This window comes from Rhinopithecus roxellana, chromosome 7, assembly GCF_007565055.1.
Source record: "Rhinopithecus roxellana isolate Shanxi Qingling chromosome 7, ASM756505v1, whole genome shotgun sequence".
Taxonomy (NCBI): Eukaryota; Metazoa; Chordata; class Mammalia; order Primates; family Cercopithecidae; genus Rhinopithecus; species Rhinopithecus roxellana.
Window position 1 is genome coordinate 22,298,893 of NC_044555.1, and position 22,534 is coordinate 22,321,426.

A 22,534-nucleotide genomic window follows, 5' to 3' on the forward strand; every position below is an offset into this window, starting at 1 on the left:
ACGCCCAGCTAATTTTTTGTGTTTTTAGTAGAGATGGGGTTTCACTGTGTTAGCCAGGGTGGTCCCGATCTCCTGACCTCGTGATCCGCCCGCCTCGGCCTCCCAAAGTGTTGGGATTACAGGCGTGAGCCACCGCACCCGGCCTTTTTTCTTTTTCTTTTTTGAGACGGAGTCTCACCCAGGCTGCAGTGCAGTGGCACAGTCTCAGCTCACTGCAGCCTCCACCTCCTGGCTTCAAGTGATTCTCCTGCCTCAGCCTCATGAGTAGCTGGGATTACAGGCACACACCACCACACCTGGCTAATTTTTGTATTTTTAGTAGAGGCAGGGTTTCACCATGTTAGTCAAGCTGGTCTCGAACTCCTGACCTCAGGTGATCCGCCCACCTCGGCCTCCCAAAGTGCTGGGATTACAGGTGTGAGCCACCGCACCCGGCTGATTTTTTTTCTTAAATAAAAAGTAAAGGCACTTCTTCCTGAATGACAGGCGAGAAGACAGACGGAGTCAATTTCTCGTGTGTTGTTGGTAATAGGAAAAACCTGCTAACAATCCTGTATTAGGCCTGGTTCCCTAGAAGCAGAAGCAGAGACAGGATTTGGTGTGAGTCCTTTACTGAGAGAGTCCTCTCAGGAGAAAGGGATTGAAGAAAGCAGGATAATGAAGGGCAGAAAAGTCCAGCAAGTTTGGATTGGTGAGCAGCAAGGGAGCTTGGCTGAGACTATAAAACATGGCTTCTTAGTATCCTAGCACCCATTTGATCCACACATCAAGGTTAGCTTTTGTAGCTGAGGAAATGGCTTTATGGTCAATAATTTTGTACATTATTAAGTACCCTGGGGTAACTTTGTATCCTTCCCTACCTGACCATATATCATCATGTATGCATGGTAGTGTTCCAGTATAACCTATTATTTAGTTGATATTTGCGCAGATTTCAAGTTACTTGTGCATGCTAAAGAAGAACATTGAGATTGCATTTCTTTTTAAATTTTATTTTAAATTGATATATAATTGTACATATTTATGATGTACAGTGTGATGTTTCAATACATGTATACTTTGTGTAATGATCAAATCAAAGTAATTAGCATATCTATCACCTCAAACATTTATACAGGAAATTTCCCTTGGGGTATCTGTTCTCTTGGTTTTAATCATCACCTTGATGTTGTTAACTCCCAAGTCTTTGCCTCTCAATCTTCATCTCATCTGGCCTATCCAGCATCATTTTTGTATCTGACCCACTATCCCACGATGATTCATACATAGTAGGTGTTCATAAATGTCACTCACACTTCAGTCAAGCTGGTCTCTTTATCACAAATGAGGTATTGTGAAATTGAACACATGATTTGGACCTTAACTTTAAAAAAAAACAACAACAACACTAACTGGGCAAGTTAGCCTTTTGCAGCTTTCAGTTTCCTTATCTGCACTAGGAGTGATAATGCCATAGCATAGGAATGTAGGAAAAATTAAAGGAAATAATTCATTTTAACCACATAGCCCAGTGCCTAGAAATTGACAAGTACCTGGTAAATGTTGGTTCTTTCTCCTTTTTGCTGAATATTTAAGGCCTACTTTTTAGGCGTCTTACTTAATTTATCCTATTTGGTTTTTACCACATTTATCACACTTAGTTCTGACAACCTAGGACAAGAAGTTTCTTAAAAGAGTTGGAAAGTTTAAAACAAATAATATTTGTGTAATAGAACTTTGCTGGCTATGATTTTCGACTACGATTTCCTTTAAAAAATAGGGAGGGTGCTTTTGGCAGCAAAAGCAAAAATTGACAAATGGGATCTGATTAAACTAAAGAGCTTCTGCACAGCAAAAGAAACTACCATCAGAGTGAACAGGCAACCTACAGAATGGGAGAACATTTTTGCAATGTACTCATCTGACAAAGGGCTAATATCCAGAATCTACAAAGAACTCAAACAAATATACAAGAAAAAAACAAACAACCCCATCAAAAAGTGGGGAAAGGATATGAACAGACATTTCTCAAAAGAAGACATTCATACAGCCAACAGACACATGAAAAAATGCTCATCATCACTCGCCATCAGAGAAATGCAAATCAAAACCACAATGAGATACCATCTCACACCAGTTAGAATGGCAATCACTAAAAAATCAGGAAACAACAGGTGTTGGAGAGGATGTGGAGAAATAGGAACACTTTTACACTGTTGGTGGGATTGTAAACTAGTTCAACCATTATGGAAAACAGTATGGCAATTCCTCAAGGATCTAGAACTAGATGTACCATATGACCCAGCCATCCCACTACTGGGTATATACCCAAAGGATTATAAATTATTCTACTACAAAGACACATGCACACGTATGTTTATTGCGGCACTATTCACAATAGCAAAGACTTGGAATCAACCCAAATGTCCATCTGTGACAGACTGGATTAAGAAAATGTGGCACATATACACCATGGAATACTATGCAGCCATAAAAAAGGATGAGTTTGCGTCCTTTGTAGGGACATGGATGCAGCTGGAAACCATCATTCTTAGCAAACTATCACAAGAAGAGAAAACCAAACACCGCATGTTCTCACTTATAGGTGGGAACTGAACAATGAGATCACTTGGACTCAGGAAGGGGAACATCACACACTGGGGCCTATCATGGGGAGGGGGGAGGGGGGAGGGATTGCATTGGGGAGTTATACATGATATAAATGATGAATTGATGGGTGCTGACGAGTTGATGGGTGCAGCACACCAACATGGCACAAATATACATATGTAACAAACCTGCACGTTATGCGCATGTACCCTAGAACTTAAAGTATAATAAAAAAAAAAAAAAGAAAAAAAAAGAAGAAGAAGAAGAAGAAGAAAGAAAGACTCAATTAGCAATGAAGTAAAGCAAGCATGACCAAAGTGGAGGGCAAGTTTTAACTGTACCTGATCCCAGTGAGTCATCAATTGATATTTGTTGAATGGGTGAATTATATGCAATAACATTGGCTCTGTATCCAGCTATCTAGGAGCTTAAATGCCATTACTAAAAATGTCTGTTGTTTAAAATGTGAGTATTTGGTCTCATATATAAAACAAAAAAAAAATAGGGAGGGTGGACCTACATAAAGTTGGCCATAATGCTTTTAAAAACTATATAAATCAGTATACTAATATTTTTAAGTAAAATTTATAATCTGAAAAAATTACACTTGGGATGAAGAACATTTTTCATCTTTAATATTGAATTCTTAAGAACAGGATTGAATGGCACACTATGTTTCTTTTCCCCATGTCAGTCATCTAGTATTTCTGTGCATGTGCACTGTATTAAGACATCTGGGAGAGTCAGAGGAATAAGATAATGTTGTTTTTTTTTTTTTCCCATTCCCAAATGGCCAGCACATTTCTCAATACTGATGTCTAGTTTTTATTTCAGTTGATTACTTGTGAACTACCGTTACGTTTATACACATGCCCTCATTTGGTTTTATACTCATTTGAATGGTTCTCAAAAATTGCCATCAACTACATGGTAATGCTAGAGGTACATTATATCTAGAGGATAACTGAATATATTTAGTTTATATAGCATGAAAGAAGACATAAGACTAAGTCCCACCCCAAAAGGTGAAGATTACCCAGATGTCCATCAACTGATGAATAGATAAAATGTGGTCTATCCATACAGTGAAATAATATTCAGCCATAAAAATTAATGAAGTGCTGGTACATGCTGTAACATGGATGGATATTGAAAATATTATGCTAAGTGAAAGAAACCCGACACAAAGTGTCACATATCGTGTGATTTCATTTATATGAAATATCCAGAATTAGCAAATCTATAGAGACAAAAAGTATAATAGAGGTTACCAGGGCCTAGGGGATGGGGAGTTACTGTTTGTTGGGTACAGAGTTTCTGTTTGGGTTGATGAAATAGTTCTGGAAATGGATAGTGGCGATGGTTGCACATTGTAAGTGTACTCAATACTACTGAATTGTATACTTCAAAATGGTTCAGATGGCAAACATTACATGTAAGGGACTTGAAGATAATTGTTATAAGCCTCCTATTTTTCTTTCTGCACAGGTGCCATGGATAACAGAGGCTTTCAGCAGGGGAGTTTTAGTAGCTTCCAGAACAGCTCCAGTGATGAAGACTTGATGGACATTCCAGCGACCGCTATGGATTTCTCCATGAGAGATGATGTTCCTCCCTTAGACCGAGAAGTAGGAGGTATCATTATTGGTGATGATAATTTATCTTAATTTTTTTAAATTTATGTACAATAAAATTCATTTATTTTCTGGCACATAGTCCTGTGAGTTTTTAAACACATGGCTAGATTATTGTAACTACCACCACTGACAGGATACAGAACAGTTCAGCTCCCTAGAGAATTCCCTCTTGCCACTCCTTTGCAGTCAGACCTCCTTCCTCCCTAACCCCTGGTACCAGTGATCTTTTCTCTGTCCTTATAGTTTTTTCCTTTTCAATGATGTCATATACATGGAATCACATAGTATGTCACTTCTTGAGACTGCTTTCACTCAGATTAGTGCCTTGGAGATTTATCTAAGTTGTTCATTTCTTTTTCTTACTCAGTAGTATACCCAGGAGTAGGATCACTTAGTCATACAGTAAATATGTTTAACTTTATAAGAAACTGACAAACCATTTTCCAGAGTGCCTGTACCATTTTGCATCTGAACTAGCTATGTATGAGAGTCCTACTTGCTCTGCACCCTTAACAGCACTTGGTATTTTGGCCATCCTATTATAATACGTATGTAGTGTTATCTCATCATTGTCTCAATTTAATTTCCTTAATGGCTAATGATGTTGAATAGCATTTCATGTGCATATCTGCCCACCTTATATACTGTCTGATGAAGTGTATGTTGAAATCCTTTCCTCTTTCTATAACTGGATTTTTTATTAACTGGAATACATTTGTAAAATTAAAATCCCCCTCCTTGGTTATCTGGTTACCTAGTTACATATTCTTTTCAATGGCTGCATACAGTTTCATGGTATGTTTGTGCCATGGTTTATTTAACCAAGCTTCTATTGATGCACATTTCAGTTGTTTCTGATCTTTTGCTGTTACAAACAATGCTGCAGCGAGCAACCTTGTATCTGTCTCTTCTAAGCATATGAGAGCATTTTTGTCGCATGAGTGTATGAAAGTGCCTATTTCCCCACAAAGTTACCAGTGCTGACATTACCATTCTTTTTTCATCTTTACAATATGATAGGATAAATAGATCTTAGCATTTTAATTTTCATTTTTTTACTTAATGAGGTTGAGCATATTTTTATATGTTTACACACCATTTCGATTTCTTTCTCTGGAAGTTTCCTGTTCGTGTGATGTTCCTATTTTTCTAATGGGCTGATTATTCTTATTTCTTTATCAGAGTCCTTCATATACTATTATTACTCTTTTGTCTGATGTAGGTTTAATATATTTTATCCACTTCTAGTTTGTCTCTTTTAACTTTTTTTAAATTTACAGATATTTAAAATGTTTATATAGCCATGTATATTGCCCCTTTCCTTTATGACTTCTGAATTCCTTATTGTACTTAGAAAGGACAGTATCACTTTAAGATTACATTTGTATAGTTACTTTAAAACTCTGTCTGGTTCTTTAACTGGGGTTGCCATTGTCGAAGTAGACAGAGGACAAGGAACTGCTGTCAAATTCATTATTTAGCAAACTCATATTAAGTACATATGACATTGTAGACACTTTACTGAGCTCTGGGAATTAGCAAGGCTTGAAGATACCATTCCTGCCTTCATGAAGTTGATTATAGCTAGCTAAATAGCCAGATAAATACTTATGATAGTTCCTACCCCTTAGAGTTATTTTCAGGATTAAATGAGATAATACATATATAGTGCTTATAACTATACCTGGCACAGAGTTAAGTACTCAATAACATGTTCAGTATCATTATTTTATTATTATTGCTAAAACCCTGTATTATAAGTTCTATAGCTCTTATAGGAATTTAGCAGAATAAGCATTTCATGTGTGGATGTGTCTGCGAAGGTCTGGAGATTTCACAGAGAAGGTGTGTTAGAGCGAAGTCTTGAAAGATTAGTTATTTGGTAGGAAGAACGCTTCAGGCAGAAAGTATACTTTTATAGAGATATCAACAGGCAGAATATATGGAGGTATAAAAATGCAGAATATAAGTCCGGATAGCTTAGTTGGTGTTACACGCATCCGTATAAGAGACCACTTGAGCAGGCTTAGTGTGAGCAACAAGGCTGTTTATTCACTTGGGTACAAGTGGACTGAGTCTGAGAAAGGAGTCAGCGAAGGGTGGTGGGATTATCATTGGTTCTTACAGGTTTCGGATAGGCGGTGGAGTCAGGAGCAATTTTTTTGTGGGCAGGGGATGGATGTTACAAAGTAAGTACATTCTCAAGGGTGGGGAGGGTGTTACAAAGTACATTCACAAGGATGGGGAATATCACAAAGTATGTTATCACAAGGGTGGGGGAATGTCACAATGGCTTGACCATGGTGTGGCCAGCTCAGAGAACGTTACAGTCAGGGCCTTGAATGTCATGCTAATAAGTTTGAATTAACCTTATTGTCACTGTAAGGATGAAACTCCTTCATCAATTCATTCAACAAATAGTTTTAGAGCACCTGCTGTGAACCAGGCACTATTCTAGGCACTGGGGATACAGTGGTGGGATTAAGACAAATATTGACCTAGAACTTAGATCTAGGTGGGGAGGGCAGTAAACGAGTAAAAAGGTTACTTAGTTAATTACCCATCATGATGAGTACTAGGATGGAAATAAACTGAATAGCAATAGATTATAACTGGGGAATAACACTTTAGTTAGGAAGGTCAGGGAAGGTTTCTCTGAGGAGGTGCTAATTTGGAGTGAACATACCAGTATAAAAGCCACCGGTTAAAAAGAATAACAAGGAATTTGCCTTGGAAAGATATGTCAGGAAAGCGACAGTAGGAGAGGGCCCCTGAATTTAAAGTTCATAAAGGAAAGGTACTGATGGTATAGTATTTAGTGGTCATCTGCCTACTTCTACAAAAGAGAACTGTGTTAGCATATTGCTTCCGCTTATGTGGTCATAACCATCCTGAGTCAGTTATACCAATCACCGACTTTAGTGAAGTGGTCAGTTAGGGGGATTCATAAGCTTACATTGGCTACCTCTACTTAAAGCCTTCTGGTTAAACCAGAGTGGCTAATCATTGTTACTTCTAATAGAAAATGGTATCCATCATCTATAACTGCAAAGTACTTTGTGTGTTCATGTTGCTCTCAGTAGATGATTGGGGCAAGTGACTGTGTATTATTCTCATTTCATAGACTAGAAAACTGAAGCAGAATGAGATTTTGACATTACCTATGACTGTAGAATGTGTTTTCACATGAATAGTCCTTCATCACTTTTCATTAGACTTTACAGGAGAACTACTGCTTCTAGTTTACAAGGTCTAACCGTAAAATAATGAGGCTGCTTTTCATGAAACACACATGAAAAGCAGCCCACTTACAGCCCGCTCTGTAGTGATATAACTTTCTTGCTTTGCTTTCTAATTGCTCTTACTTTATTTAATGTTTTCACATGGGATTTCCTAATAAAGACAACAACAACAAAAAGGTCACAATGTCCTTGATATTCAGAGGTGAAACTGCATAAAATACTACATTTTGTACCAGGCACAATAGCACGCACTAAAAAGATTAGCGAGAAGGGGCTTGAAAGGCAATAAAAGTGGTTCTTGTTTTCCAGATGGCTAGAGGGCTTGATTTATGAGGAATGAATAAATAAATTATGCATAGCATGGTTAAATGCATCTGAGGTAGTATTATAGTAGTCTGTAAATTAGAAGAAACAAACATGGAGATCTGAAAGAAGGTGGAGGGAATAGAAAAAGAGTTTGAGTAACAGAAAAACACGGAGGACTGTTCTCATAGTCCATCTGTTCTCACTTCCCTGCCTCTGCAGCCTGCACCTTATGGTCAGCAGTGCATTCATTCATTCATTCACTTATTCATTTGATACTTATGGAACACCCAGATATGAGCCTAGCACTGTGCTGTTTTAGTAATGCTCTTCGATTCCCTTTTTTTCCTCACCTCCCTGTCTTTCTACCTAGTGTGCCTTGCTACTCCCTAACTGTTGAATGAGGAGACATTCCTGGCAAGGAGAGTAACACAGGTAAAGGTCCAGCAGCATGAGAGAGCCTTTTATATTCAAGAAACAGAGTCTGCATATTTGAGGTCTAAGGCCCCTGGGGTGGGAAGGATGGTGGCAGTTGGAGCAAGAAGGAAGACTGCAGGGGCTAGGGTAGGAGGAGATCTAGTTAGAAATCTAGGTGGGGTCCAGATTGCGTACACTTTTTGACCTCATTTGTAACCAAAGCACCATCAAATAACTTAAAAGGAGAGGAATGATATGATCACATTTGAGTTTTAGAAAATTTTTGGCAATGTGGAGGGTGGCTTGAGTAGTGTAGGTTGGAGACGGGAAGACCAGTGAGTGAAACTTGTTTTTTTATAATCTAGGCAAAAGATCAAAAGGCCTGAATGAAGACAGCAGGAATGTAGAGGAAGAAATAAGTTCTGGACAAATTTCAGAGGGGGAACTGATAGGACCAATTAGATATGGGAAATAAAATAGAAAAGAGTCAGGGATGACTTCAAAGCCTAAGCATATTATTGCGTAGACTGTATTCCCCCATACCGCCTGCTGAATTTCAACATAACCTACCAAAATCCAGGAGAGGAAAAAAAATCTTAATACTGAAATATGATAGAATAAAAAACCCGAGGGTACTTGAAATTTACAAAGTAAATTGCGAAACATTTCTATCTGTTTTGCCACACTATAAAAATATGTCGTAGTTTTCCTCCAGAGAGAAACTGAAAACAAAGTAAAATATCTTGGGTTCCAGCTCATGGAGAAATATACTATCATCACTTCAGTTAGGCTTCCCTCAAGCTGTCTGACTAGAGCAACTGTGTGGATTGTGTGGGAACGAAAAGAAAAGGTATTATGAAATTTATCATTCTTAATAACACTTGAACTTCCCTAAACACTTAGCCTGGAAGAATGGCAAACATTAATACTGCCTTTTGAACTTAAAAAAAAAGTGGCCCATATGGAAAGCTCTGCAAGTCTATAAACCACATCAGTTTAATATGCTGAATCTTTAAAATGAAACCTATGATGATGTCCACAGGCTTTAAAGGGTTCATTTAGGTTACTTAATTAGGAAAACGGCCAAATTTTAGAATTGATATCCTCTAATTTTTCCCCCACTTACTTTTTTTTTTATTAGCTAAAGTGCATAATTTCTTCAGATTTACTTAGTTTTTACCTAAATGTCTCATCCAGGATACTATATTACATATTCATCATGTCTCTAAGGAGCTAAGGGTTCCTCTTGGCTGTGACAGTTTCTCAGACTTTCCTTGTTTTTGATTACCTTAACAGTTTTGAAGAGTACCGGTCAGGTATTTTGTAGAATGTCTCTCAACTGGGATTTATCTGATGTTTTTCTCATGATTACAATAGAATTTTGGAGAGGAAGGCCACAGAGGTGAAGTGTCTTTCTCATTATGTCTTATTAAGGAGCACATACCATCAATATGACTTATCACTGTTGATATTGACCTTGATCACCTGGCTGAGGTGTAATGTTTGCCAGGTTTATCCACTGTAAAGCTATTTTTTCCCCTTTCCATACTGTGTACTCTTTGGAAGGAAGTCACTGTGTAGACCAGCGGTCCCCAACATTTTTGTCACCAGGGACAGGGACCAGTTTCATGGAAGACAACTTCATTTTCAACGAAACCAGTGGTGGGGGGTGAGGATGATTTTGAGATGAAACTGTTCCACCTCAGATCATCAGGCATTAGTTAGATTCTCATAAGGAGTGCACAACCTAGATCCCTCGCATGCGCAGTTCACAAATAGGGTTCGTGCTCCTCTGAGAATGTAATGCCGCCACTGATCTGACAGGAGGTGGAGCTCAGGCAGTAATGCTTGCTCGCCCTCTGCTCACCTCCTGCTATGCGGACTGGTTCCTAGCAGGCCACAGACTGGTATCAGTCCATGGCCCTGGGGTTGGGGACCCCCTGGTTTAGATCACACATAGGACTAGGAAGTTAGGTTTCACCTCCATGAGGGTGAAATATCTACAGAAATTATTTGGAATTGTTTTACATGGGAGATTTGTCTTTTCTCTCCCATTTATTTATCTATTAAATCATTTATATCAGTATGGACTTATTTATCTTGTCCTTTGAGTTATAATCCATTACTACGTTTTGTTGCTCAAATTGTTCCAACTTTGACTATGGGGAGCTCTTTCAATTGGCTCCATTTCCCTTTGACAAACTCCTATCATTGTGGGGTCTTTTTTGAGCATATCCTTATTTTTTGGCATTACAGCGTGCTCTAGGCTCATATTATATATTTCCTCCCCCAGTGCTAGAATCAGCCATTTCTCCAAGGAACCCTGGTTCCTTTTATTGGAGAATGGTATTAGAAACCATGATACGGATACTAGGTATGCTCCTTTCTGCTGATGCATTTGTTGCTTCTAGGCCCTGTTAGCCAATGCAGTAAGGAAATATGTGTATACTGACCCATACATATAAACACACACATACACACATATCTATGAATATATCTATATGTAACCACCTGTATCTGCAGTAAACTAAACATGAGATCATACTCATGTCTCTAATTCTAATCTATTACCACATGGATCACTCTAGCCTCCTCCCTTTGCTTGTCTATAACCTCCAAACAGTGAAAAACCTGGTTCCTACCACTCACCATCTGTTACTTAACTGTTTACTTCTGGTATATAGTCATATGCTGCATAATGACATTTTGGTCAACTACAGACTGCATATATGATACCACATTTTAATAGTTTGTGGTATAAATAGTACCAAATTTTTACTGTACTTTTTCTATGTTTAGACATACCATTATGTTACAGTTGACTACAGTATTCAGTACAGTAACATGCTATACAGGTTTGTAGCCTAGGAGCAATAGGCTATACCATACAGTCTGGGTGTATAGTAGGCTAGACCATCTAGGTTTATGTAAGTACACTCTATGATGTTTGCACGATGATGAAATTACCTAACAACACATTTCTCAGAATGTATCCCCATCATTAAGTAATGCATGACTGTACCTGTATAGTGGTTTCAGAATTGTTAACCCATACCCTCCATAAGAAACAACTTTATCAAGAGTGCAGTGTTTATGCATCATTCCTTTTGCTTTAGTGTTACAAATTTTATTCATTTTCACAGTTACCTGGATCAACATTTTTCCCCTTTATCCCTTTCATTGAGGCTGTTTTATAAATTTGTGATGCAATTAAATTCTTTTCTCACATGCTGCATTCTATCCTGGGATCTTCAATCTCCTAAATGATTTTTTTTATTTGCATACATTAGGTTCATTCTTTCTTTCTGCTGTGAAGTTCTATAAGTTTTGATAAATATATAGTGTATCTACTATTACAGTATCATGTAGAATAGTTTCACTGCCTTAACAAGTCCCCTGTTTATTACCTATTCAATCCCTTCTTCTCTTGAGTCCGTGGCAACCACTGACCTGTTTCTTGTCTCCATAAATTTGCCTTTCCCATAATATCATGTAAAATGAATCATACAGAATATAACCTTTTTAGACTAGCTTCTTTCACTTACCAATATGCATTTAAGATTCATCCATGTCTTTGTGTGGATTTATTGCTCATTCCTTCTTATTGCTGAATAGTATTCCATTGTCTGTATATACTACTGTTCGTTTATCCATTCACCTACTGAAGGACATCTTGGTTGCTTACTGTTGGGGGCAATTATGAATGAAGTTGCTGCAAACATCTGTGTGCAGGTTTTTATGTGGATATAAATTTTCAAATCAAGTAAGTAAGTATTTGGGGGTGCGATTGTTGGATCATATGGTAAGACTATGTTTTGTTTTGTTTCATAAAAAAAAGTGCCACCAAAGTGTCTGCCAAAGTGCCAAAGTGGCTATACCATTTTGCATTCCTACCAGCTATGAATGAGAGTTCCTGTTAGTTTGAATCCTTGGTATTGTCAGTGTTTTGGATTTTAGCCATTCTAATAGGTATGTAGTGGTGATATCTCATTGCTTTAATTTGCGTTTCTCTAATGACAAATGATGTTGAGCATCTTTTCACATGCTGTTTGCCATATGTACATCTTTCTTTGGTGAGGTTTGGGTTTTTTGCCCATTTTTAATTTGGGATTTTTTTTTTAGAGTTTGAGTTATTTGTATTTTGGATACCAGTCCTTTATCAGATATATGTTTTGTAAATGTCTTATCCTAGTCTGTGGCTTGTCTTCTTGGCTTTTTTTTTTTTTTTTGAGACGGAGTCTCGCTCTGTCGCCCAGGTGGGAGCGCAGTGGTGCGATCTTGCTCGGCTCACTGCAGGCTCTGCTTCCTGGGTTCACGCCATTCTCCTGCCTCAGCCTCCCAAGTAGCTGGAACTACAGGCGCCTGCCACTATGCCTGGTTAATTTTTTGTATTTTAGTAGAGATGGGGTTTCACCATGTTAGCCAGGATGGTCTCGATCTCCTGACCTCGTGACCTGCCCGCCTCAACCTTCCAAAGTGCTGAGATTACAGGTGTGAGCCACTCCGCCTGGCCGTGGCTCATCTTTTTATTCTCTTTACAGTAGCTTTTGCAAACCAGAAATTTTCGATTTTAATGAAGTCTAACTTATTAATTTTTTTCTTTCCTGGATCATGCTATTTGTATTGTATATAAAAAGTCATCACTGAATCCAAAATCATGTAGATTTTCTCCTGTGTTATCTTCCAGAAGTTTTATAGTTTTGCATTTTACATTTAGGTCAATGGTACATTTTGTGTTAATTTTTATAAAAGGAGGAAAGTCTTTGTTTAGATTATCTTTTTAACATACTTATGCCTAGTCATTGCAGCACTGGTTGTTAAAAACACTGTCCTTTCTCCACTGATTTGCCTTTGCACCTTCTTTAAAGGTTAGTTGACTGTATTTGTGTGGGTCTATTTTGGGGCTCTCTATTCTGTTCTCTTCATCTGTGCATCTTTTCTTTTGGCAATACCATACTGTCCTGATTACTATGGCTTTATGGTAAATCTTGAAATGAGGTAGTGTGAGCTTTCCACCTGTTCAGCTTCAGCATTGTGTTGGATATTCTAGATGTTTTGCTTTTCCACAGAAGCTTTAGAATCAGTTTATTGTAGCTGCAAAATGACTTGCTTGGGTTTCTGTTGGGATTGTGTTGAATATATAGATCAAACTGGGAAGAATTGAAATCTCGATAATACTGAGTTTTACATCCCATGAACATAGACTATTTATTCAGATCTTTAATTTATTTAATCAGTATTTTGTAGTTTTCTGCATATAGATCTTGTGTATATTTTCTTAGATTTTGACCTCTAAGTATTTAATTTGGAGGGGGGGGGCTATTGTAAATAGTATTGCTTTTTAAAATGTGCAATTCTAGTTCATTACTGGTATAAGGAAAGCAATTGACTTTTGTATATTGAGTTTATATCCTGCAGTCTTACTATGTTGTGTTTTTTTTTTTTTTTTCTTTTTTTTTCTTTGAGACGGAGTCTCACTCTGTGCCCAGTCTGTAGTGCAGTGGCGCGATCTCAGCTCACTACAAGCTCCACCTCCCGGGTTCATGCCATTCTCCTGCCTCATCCTCCCAAGTAACTATGTTGTCTTTATTAGTTCTAATAAGTTGGGTTTTTTCCCCTTCAGGATTTCTTTAGGATTCTTTGGGATTTTCTGCATAGACAGTTATGTCATCTGCAAATAAAGACAGTTTTATTTCTCTCTTTCTAACCTGTATAATTTTTATTACCTTTTATTGTCTTACTTTACTAGCTAAGGTGTTGAATAAATGAATGGTAAGAGAAGACATCCTTGCCTTCTTCCTGCTTTTAGGGGAAAAGAGTCTAGTTTTTCACTATTAAGTGTGATATTAGCTGTAGGGTTTTTTTGGGTAGATGTTCTTTATTAAGTTGAGGAAATTATACTTTATTCCTACTTTGCTGAGAGTTAATCATGAATGGATGTTGAATTATGAATTATGTCAAATGCTTTTTTGTTGTCGATTGATATATGACTTTTCTTCTTTAACCCATTGTTATGGTAGATTACATTGATTTTTGAAATGTTGCTCCAGCTTTGCATACCTGGAATAAATTCCACTTGGTTGGGATTCCACTTGGTTGGAGTTAATTGATATTATGCAATGTTGAATTCAATTTTCTAATATTTTAAAAGGATTTTTACATCTGTGTTTGTGAAAGGTATTAATCTGTAGTTTTCCTTTCTTGTAATGTTTCTATTTGGTTTTCATATAGTTTAATGTTGGCCTCATAGAGTAACTTATGAAGTGTTCTCTCTGCTACTATTTTCTAGAAGAGATTGGGGAAAATTGGTATCATTTTATCCTTAAATGTTTGGTAGAACTTACCAGTGAAACCATGTGGGCCTGGTGCTTTCTTTTTGGCAAGGTTATTAATTTTTGATTCAAAAATAATAATAGTGAATACATTTAAGTTCTGCAGGTCTATTTTACAGCACAATGATGATAGTTAATAATAAGGTATTGTATGCCTGAAAATTGCTAAGCGAATATATTTTAAATGTTCTTACCACAAAAAATAAGCATGTGAGATAATGAATGTGTTATTTAGTTTGATTTAATAATTACAATGTATATATATATAAAAACATGTACACCTTAACTATTTATACAGTTGCTGTTTGTCAGTTATACCTTCATAGAGGTGGAGAAAAAATAGAAGTGGGTTGTTTAAGCTTTGTGTATTTTGGGATTTCTAGCTCTCTTTGTTATTTATCTCCAGTTTAATTCCAGTTTGGTAAGAGAGCAAACTTTGTATGATTTCTAATCTTTTAATTTTTTTTAAGTGTGTTTTGTGGGCCAGGATGTGATCTATCTTAGAAAATATGTGTAAACTTGAGAAGACTGTGTATTCTGCTGTTGTTGGATGAAGAAGTTGATAAATGTCAATTATATTCAGTTAATCCGTGAAAAAGATGATAATAATAGATATGGGGCTATTCAGATTTTCTGTTTCTCCTGTGTAAGTTTTGGTAGTTTGTGTCTTTCAAGTAGTTGGTCCATTTCACCTGTTAGTAAATTTGTGTTCATAATATTTCTTTATTATCCTTTTAATGTCTGAGAGATCAGGAGTCATGACCTCTTCTTCATTTCTGATATGGAAATTTGTGTCTCCACTCTTTTTTTTTTCTTGGTTAGCTTGGATAGTAGTCTATCAATTTTGTTGATCCTTCCAAAGAACCTGCTTTTGTTGATTTTTCTCTATTTTTTCAACTTTATTGATTTCTGTTCTAAATTTCTTATTGTCTTTGGTTTGCTTTAGGCTTATATTGTTCTCTTCTTCTCCTAGTTCCCTAAGATGAAAGCTTAGTTTATTGATTTTAGATCTTCTTTTCTAATATATACATTTAATCCTATGAATTTCCCTCTAAGCACTGCTTTTGCTGCATCCCTCAATGTTACGTCTCATATATATTTTCATTTATTTCAAAATATTTTAAAATTTGTCTTGAGAATTTTTTGACTTACAGGTTATTTGGAAATGTGTTGTTTAATTTTCAGGTATTTGAGGATTTTCCAGCTACTTTTCTGTTATTGGCTTCTATTAATAGTTCAATTCCATTGTGTTAGGATTTACAGCAAACTGGCTAGGACTTGGGCTGTATTTCATGTTTGGCGTAACTAGGCGCCAGAGGCTTCAGATTCCTCTAGTGTCCTTGTTTTTGTCTCTCCTCTTGATTGTGAGTTTCCCTGAGGACAACTCCTCTAGAGAGTCTGTGTCTTGCAGCTCTTTCAACTGTGATCCACTGTTATTATACTCGAGCCCTGCTGAAGTGGTGGTGAAGTATGGGGGGGATGGTAATTTTATAATGCTCTGATTAAACATCACTGTTTGATGGAACTGTGTTTTATGGCTATGACCTTCATACATTTTTCTCCAGTAGTATAGTTTTTTGTCCTCCCTGCCCTCTACTCTCTTCTTTGACTGCAACATTCCCAATGTGTTTACTTGAAGCCCTGCACCCTGTTGAGTATATTCCCCTGCTTTAGGTGAGATAAGAAGGCTAGAGGGGGTGGGAGTGGGAGGAATGTCCTTCTCCCAACCAGGATAAGGCTCAGGCAAAGTATTTTCCCGAGGCCTTTGTTACGGAGAAATCTCTGGCAAATTTCACAATGATATCTCTTTCCCTCCCCTTGTCAGAGCCAGGAGGGATTCTTAGAACTTCACTGTGAGAACTTGGTGGGGTTCCTGGAGGTAGAGCTTTGGTGTAGGAGCTCCCCTGAGACTGTGGTCCCCAGGAGTTTTTTGTACTCACACTAGTCCACACTCAGCCTTCAGCAGCTTGTTCAAGTTGCCATTTGTGTTTCTACCAGCTCCAGCCATTTCTACTCCAGGTAAGCAGATCTCAGCTGTGTTTCTTTGAATAAGCTTGTCTCTTCAGATTTTGGGGTGGCAGTTTCCTCTGCAACCTCAGTTCTCCAATGGGTCCAAGAAAGATCATTGATTTTTTTTTTGGTTTATCCAACCTTTTGTTGTTATAAGGATGAGAGTAATAACTTCTAAGCTCTTTGCTTGCAGGAGCTGAATCCAGAGGTTCCCCATTTTCATTTGATAAAACCACTTTGGTCCCTTCTTGAAGGAAATATATTTTTTGGCTCCACTTTGTTCCAATTTATGACACATGGTAGAGGAAGGGGTTGCTGTAATGCCTCAGGGGGTATGCGCCGTATGTTTCTAAGATCTGGGGCTACCAGGTAATCCAGAGATACTGTAGCCATATGGGTATAGCTCTGTGTAGTTAACTATATGCCAGAAATGTTGGGTCTCAGTGAGATACTAGATAGTCCTATACCTCGCTGATGAGCTGAGTCTTACCTTTCTTTTCTAATGATTGATAGCACCATTTTATGATCTTGCCAGTAGAGCATTCTCAGTTAGCTATGCAATCAAAATATCATTTGGAATTCCTTAAAGATAAGGGCCTCTCAGAAGTCATTCAATCCAATATATGAGTGACCAAACAAAAAATCAACTCTTAAATGATAGAGTATGAATTTGGAAGGGACCTCAACATTATACTTGCTAATATCCCTTCATGTTACAGATGGCAAACCTGTAAACTCACAGAGAGTAAGGCAGTTGCCCAAGGTGACACAACTAGTGAGTTATGGAGCTAGGATTGGAATCCACATCTTCTCACTGCAGGATAATAGATCTAATCACACTTTGTTCTTGTTTAAAAACTGAATAAGCCACCTTCCTCTCAGGGCTTTCCCTCTTGGTGTTCACCAGAAACTATCACCTGCTTTGTCCACAAGTATCCCAGTAATCTGCCTTCCAGAACGTAGGTCCGCTCCTTGCAATGTCCTGTCTCTACTCTTCCAGTTGCATTGCTAGTATTTTTTCTTTTCAAAATCACTTATATAACTCATAAATATGTCTCACTATAAAAGATTCAAACAATACACAGGTTTTTAAAATGTGAAAGTCTCCCCTGTTCTTCCCACTCCAGAGACAACCACCGAAAAGAATTCAGTATGATCCTTCCAGTTCTTTCTCTATCCAGTCACATATACAGACACACATTTAAAAAAATAAAAAAAAAAAGACATATTCTGCTTATTTCGTGACTTGCTTTTTTCACATAATATGTCTGGAATATATTTCTATTTCACTACACATCAGTCTACTTCTTTCCTTGCACCGTTTCCCTATTACTAGATAATTTTATTGTTTCTGGGTTTTTGCTACTACAAACAGTGCTGCAATGAATAACACACATACACTGGTGTGCACGCGTGCAACTGTGTCTTTAAGGGTAATTCCCACATGAGATATATATATGCTTTTTTGAAACTTATTTTTCTGTCCATGACATCACACAATTCCTATGAATCCAAGGAGAATCTCACGATTGGTATTTTTCTCTCTTGAAATTCCACGCCCCCCACCCCCACTAAAGAATAATTGCTAGTCTCGTGTGCCCAGTTTCCTTTTGGAAATTAATAGAAACCAATGTAGACTTAGGACAGAACTGGAGAATTGCTGCTTCTAAAACAATAATTAGAAGTTATTAGGCAGGATCATGCTACCCAAAGGATTTCCCAGCACTGTGGTATGTGATATGCATTTTAGGGCAGTGTCTCCCTACCCATGACATTCCCCATTCTCTTGACAATCCCATAAATGTGTACAATTGAGAAGGAAGGAATGAAGAATAAGTAAGAGAGTAGGGCACTGTTTACTTTTTGTGGAGAGCCCTCTCACCAACTTTGTCAAATCTAGCCCCTTTACTTCATTGCTACATTGCTTTCTGTGGCATCTTAGTCCAGTGGGAGCCTGCAGATACCAAGCCAAAGTCCTCATGCTGTTTTGGTTACTTTGATAACTCTGTCAATTAGCACCCTGGTTCCACTGGCTATGAAAGTGAGTTGAGTCAGGAACTTCCAGATTTGAGCATATGCTGGGAATAAGAGGGCTACAAGAGATACACCTCAAGCAAATATCTACAACCCAGTGAAGATGGAGCTGTATCCACTGGGAATAAAGAGTCAGAAGGAGGTGTTAGAATCTGAATTCATGCTTGTCTCCACAGCTTTCCCTATGCCTTTCTGCCATGCCCAACCTTCCTGTATTTTTCTCATAACTCTCAAACTTCATTTCGATATAATAGATTTGTTGGGGTTCTTGCAGTTCCATTTCCCACATCCTTCACCACCCCTTTTATTGTCTAGCTCTCAGCAGAGTCGGGATAGAGTTTCTTCTTTGTTGTCCTTCCTGCATGGTAGATACCTTCAAGTTTTAACCTGCTGTAAACAGGAACCAAAGCAGTGGATCACTAAATGAAATGAGTGCAAGGATGAGATTCAAAACAACACGGGCACTGCCCAATCAGATTGGCTGTCAGACATAGCACTGGGGCAGTGTCCTGGAGCCTCCTGGTATTCCATTTGCTGGATCATGGGGAAGTTCAGGACTTTCTAGGGTAGGGTGAGGTGGGGGAGGAGAGTCCTCAGGAAAAAAGTGGTTATTTATCTGTAGCTACTGAAGTATTTCAGTATTTAGCAAACTGGTATGGCATATAGATGCATACCAACAGAATAGCTGCCCTGAATAAGTGTCCCAGGGGTCGACTAAGAGTATACTAAAGCATAATGTGGTCCTGGATAGATACTATCCAGTACTTAGATAGGAGGGCTACTCCAACAACATTTGCTTTTTGACCCTGGACTTAGTTAAGTGGGAAAACAAAATAGAAGCAAAATGAAGGCACAAGTTGCTAGATAGAAAGTTCCTACAAATGTTGATTAATTATCAGGTCTTCTGCTATAATGTACTATCAGACAAATAGGTGAAATGGGATGTGAAAGAGTTTATGTGACTTACTGGGAGATCTAGAATGGATGAACCAGTACAAGAAGCGAAGCAGGGTGCAGGTATGGAAGTAAGAAGTGACATATAATAGGCTCTTAGTAGTTGCTGTTGAATGCAAGTAAAGTTTAAATGACCACAGGATGAATATCTGCTGATGTGTGTTAGGCATAATGTTGAATTTTTTATACATGTGGTTCCAGCCTTGCAAAAATACAATATATCCCTGTAAAACTGAAATACATTTTTTAACGGGATTATTTTCAAGTCCTGTGATATATACCAATAGCCCTGCCCCATTTCTTTGAGTGCTTATTTATTTCCTTAGGCTGCTGCCAATTAGTGAGCCCTCATGCAGCTGTAATATTACTAAAGCAGTACTTCAAGGTCTGTGCATGAGATTTCTTCCTATCCTTTTTCCCCTTGTGTTTTTATTAGTGTTTAACTAGTTCACTTAATCAGTTACTGTTCAGCCCCCTAGGTAAATTTCTAATGGCATATTGGTTAGGGATTTAAATAAACTATTCTCAACAGATTTTTTTTCTTGTATTTTAAGGGGTTTTCCAGTTTAAAGCATCATGTGATTTTTAGAAAAAAAAAATTAGAAAGTGGTTTCCATAATGGGAACCGAGTTAAATACATTAATTTATATGCCTGCTCATTCAAGCAGTGTGTTTCTAAAGACCTGTTGTTAAATCTTTAGACCTGAGTATAACCCTACGGGAAAGCTGTTTCAATGTTGACTTTTTTCTCTGACTGGTTTACTGTACGTTTTTCCTGGACTCAGGCAATGCAAATTAGCCTTTTGGGGGCTTTTTGTTCTGTCATTCAAGTTGAGATCTAATTGTACTTTAACTTGAATAATTTTTCTGTTAGAACATTAAGTTATTTTATATATAACATTTACTATGCCTTCAAAATTTGAGATAAGTTTTACTTTTTTTTTCTTGTAGAGACAAAAATCTAGACTCACATAAGTACCCCAACCTGATATGTAGGCTCATTGTTTAATTTTACTCTGCCTTCCTTGGCAGCATATTTACATGCCAGAAGCTTAGCTCTTAATGCCTTGTTTTTTGAAAAACCTTTTGCATTTCGTTACTTTGCGCATCATTAGTTGATGGGTAGATCATTTCTGCTGCCATTCTTGACAGTTAAATTTTAAAAATTTATTTTTTTCTACTAAGTTTTAAAAATGCTAAGAAAAGAAACCAGCTAGATGTGGAATATGACCAACGACTTAAGCTGTTTGTCATCAAGTCAGCTATAGATATCTTGACGAAAGTGTGTGAACAAGTTAAAACTTTTTCATTGATGAAACCTAAATTGTAGCAATGGCTGTCATCATCATCATTATTATACATTTTAAAATATATTGTTTTTCCTATTCTAAAAAGTAGGATGAATATTTTTAAATTCAGAGCCCGCACTTGTGCCAGTTAACCATTTAGAGCTCTTCATGTGCTAAAAGTTTTCAAAATATTGCGCAGGGGCCACTGGCATTGTAAAAATTGGGAAATAGTCTGGTCAGATCAATGTTTCAGAAAGTATTCTGCTTATCTCAAAATATTCTATTATTGCGTTTTTATCATAGGACGCATTAAAAATTGGTAAGAATTTCTTTATCTGATTTTCACAATAATATCAATTGACCTACACTGAGCAGTCTCTATAATGAACACACACTAAAGATGGCAAGTTTGCCAGAGAAAGCATGGAGGGTAGAAAAGAATAAAAGAAATAAAGTGTGTCAAACTCTGATACTGGTGCCTTATTTCTTAATCTAAATTATAATTAAATCTTATTTTAGTATGAGGACTGAATCATAACCACCAGCCCTCTAGTGCTCAAAGGAAGTAACTGTACATGGAATAAAAAAAAGTGCCTCCCTTGGAAGTGCTGATAAAGCATTTGAGAAACACATGAACTTTCATTAAAAGTTAATAACATGGCACCAGCCATGCAATCCATAGAACTATACATTTTTATGTACCAAAAAAGATAATACCTTTGCTAAATTGACTGCTAAATACTATAGCTGCTAAAGTGTAAAATAATCTAACAGATAATGTAAATCATACTAGATAATACAAGTGAATTCTGTAGTGGTCTTCAGATACTGTTACAGGTAAAATTGTGTTTACAAATGAGCAACTTGGAAGGAGGCTTTAGAGGTTGGGCACATTACCCTCTTTGAGTGAGATGGACATACTTTTCTAAAAGTTTAATCAAATAAGACAGTCACAGTTGGGCCACAAATGGTTTTTTGCTTCTCACAGCAATGTAGCTCATGGCCACTTAATACAGTCAGTTGCCACTTCATTTTCAATCCTTCTCCTTAATTAATGCTAGATTAGTTCATCAAGTGGGTGAGATAATATAACAATGATGAACTGAAAGCATACAGGTCCCATGCAGTGCCTCACCTTTCATAAAGTTTTGTTGTATTAACATTTCAGGGCATATCGAACCTTAAGAATTGATGCGAGTAATACCATTTCAAAGCTCTACACATAGGGTCCAATTATTACAGCACACTGTGACTGGGTTAATGTTTAACAGTGGCTGTCTTTCACGTTCCCTTAGGGAATCCTCCCAATTTAGGGATTTGGGAGATAGCAGTTTTATTCTTCTTTACCGAACTGGCCTTATTGTGCAATTAATTAAGACCTGCTTTAAAATAGCCTTCACAACCCTTTAAAACCATGGAAACATCATAGTGAATTTATTGTCAGGCTGAAATAGCTACTTTCATCCAGGTTGGATTAATGAGTATCAGAGTTGTCATTGCTTTCTGGGTAGAGCATTACTACTCAGAAACAACTCATTTTCTTGACTATACTCTGGGTTTTCAAAGTGGTGAGGTGCTGTTAAAGAACCGACCTTGTATAGTAAGTTCACATGAAGTTCAGTTTTTCACATTTTTCTTTAATCATGACTTGTACATGAAGCATAAAACGTGTACAGTTTAAAGAATAATTATTAAGTGAACGCTCAGATAAACCACCTCCCAGATCA

General features: G+C 37.4%; 1 protein-coding gene across 3 annotated transcripts in view; it reads left to right on the forward strand.

Moving 5' to 3' along the window:
• The window catches only part of CLCN5 (chloride voltage-gated channel 5), a 173,936-nt gene that overhangs the window by 118,189 nt on the left and 33,213 nt on the right, over positions 1–22,534 (forward strand). For 2 of the 3 annotated variants that reach the window (XM_030934234.1, XM_030934235.1), the window contains exon 4: positions 4,078–4,224. In XM_030934234.1, coding sequence (XP_030790094.1) covers positions 4,078–4,224 — 147 coding nt within the window. Of the gene's footprint in view, positions 1–4,077; positions 4,257–22,534 lie in introns of those variants that run through there. The other variant, XM_030934236.1, reaches the window with a different exon arrangement.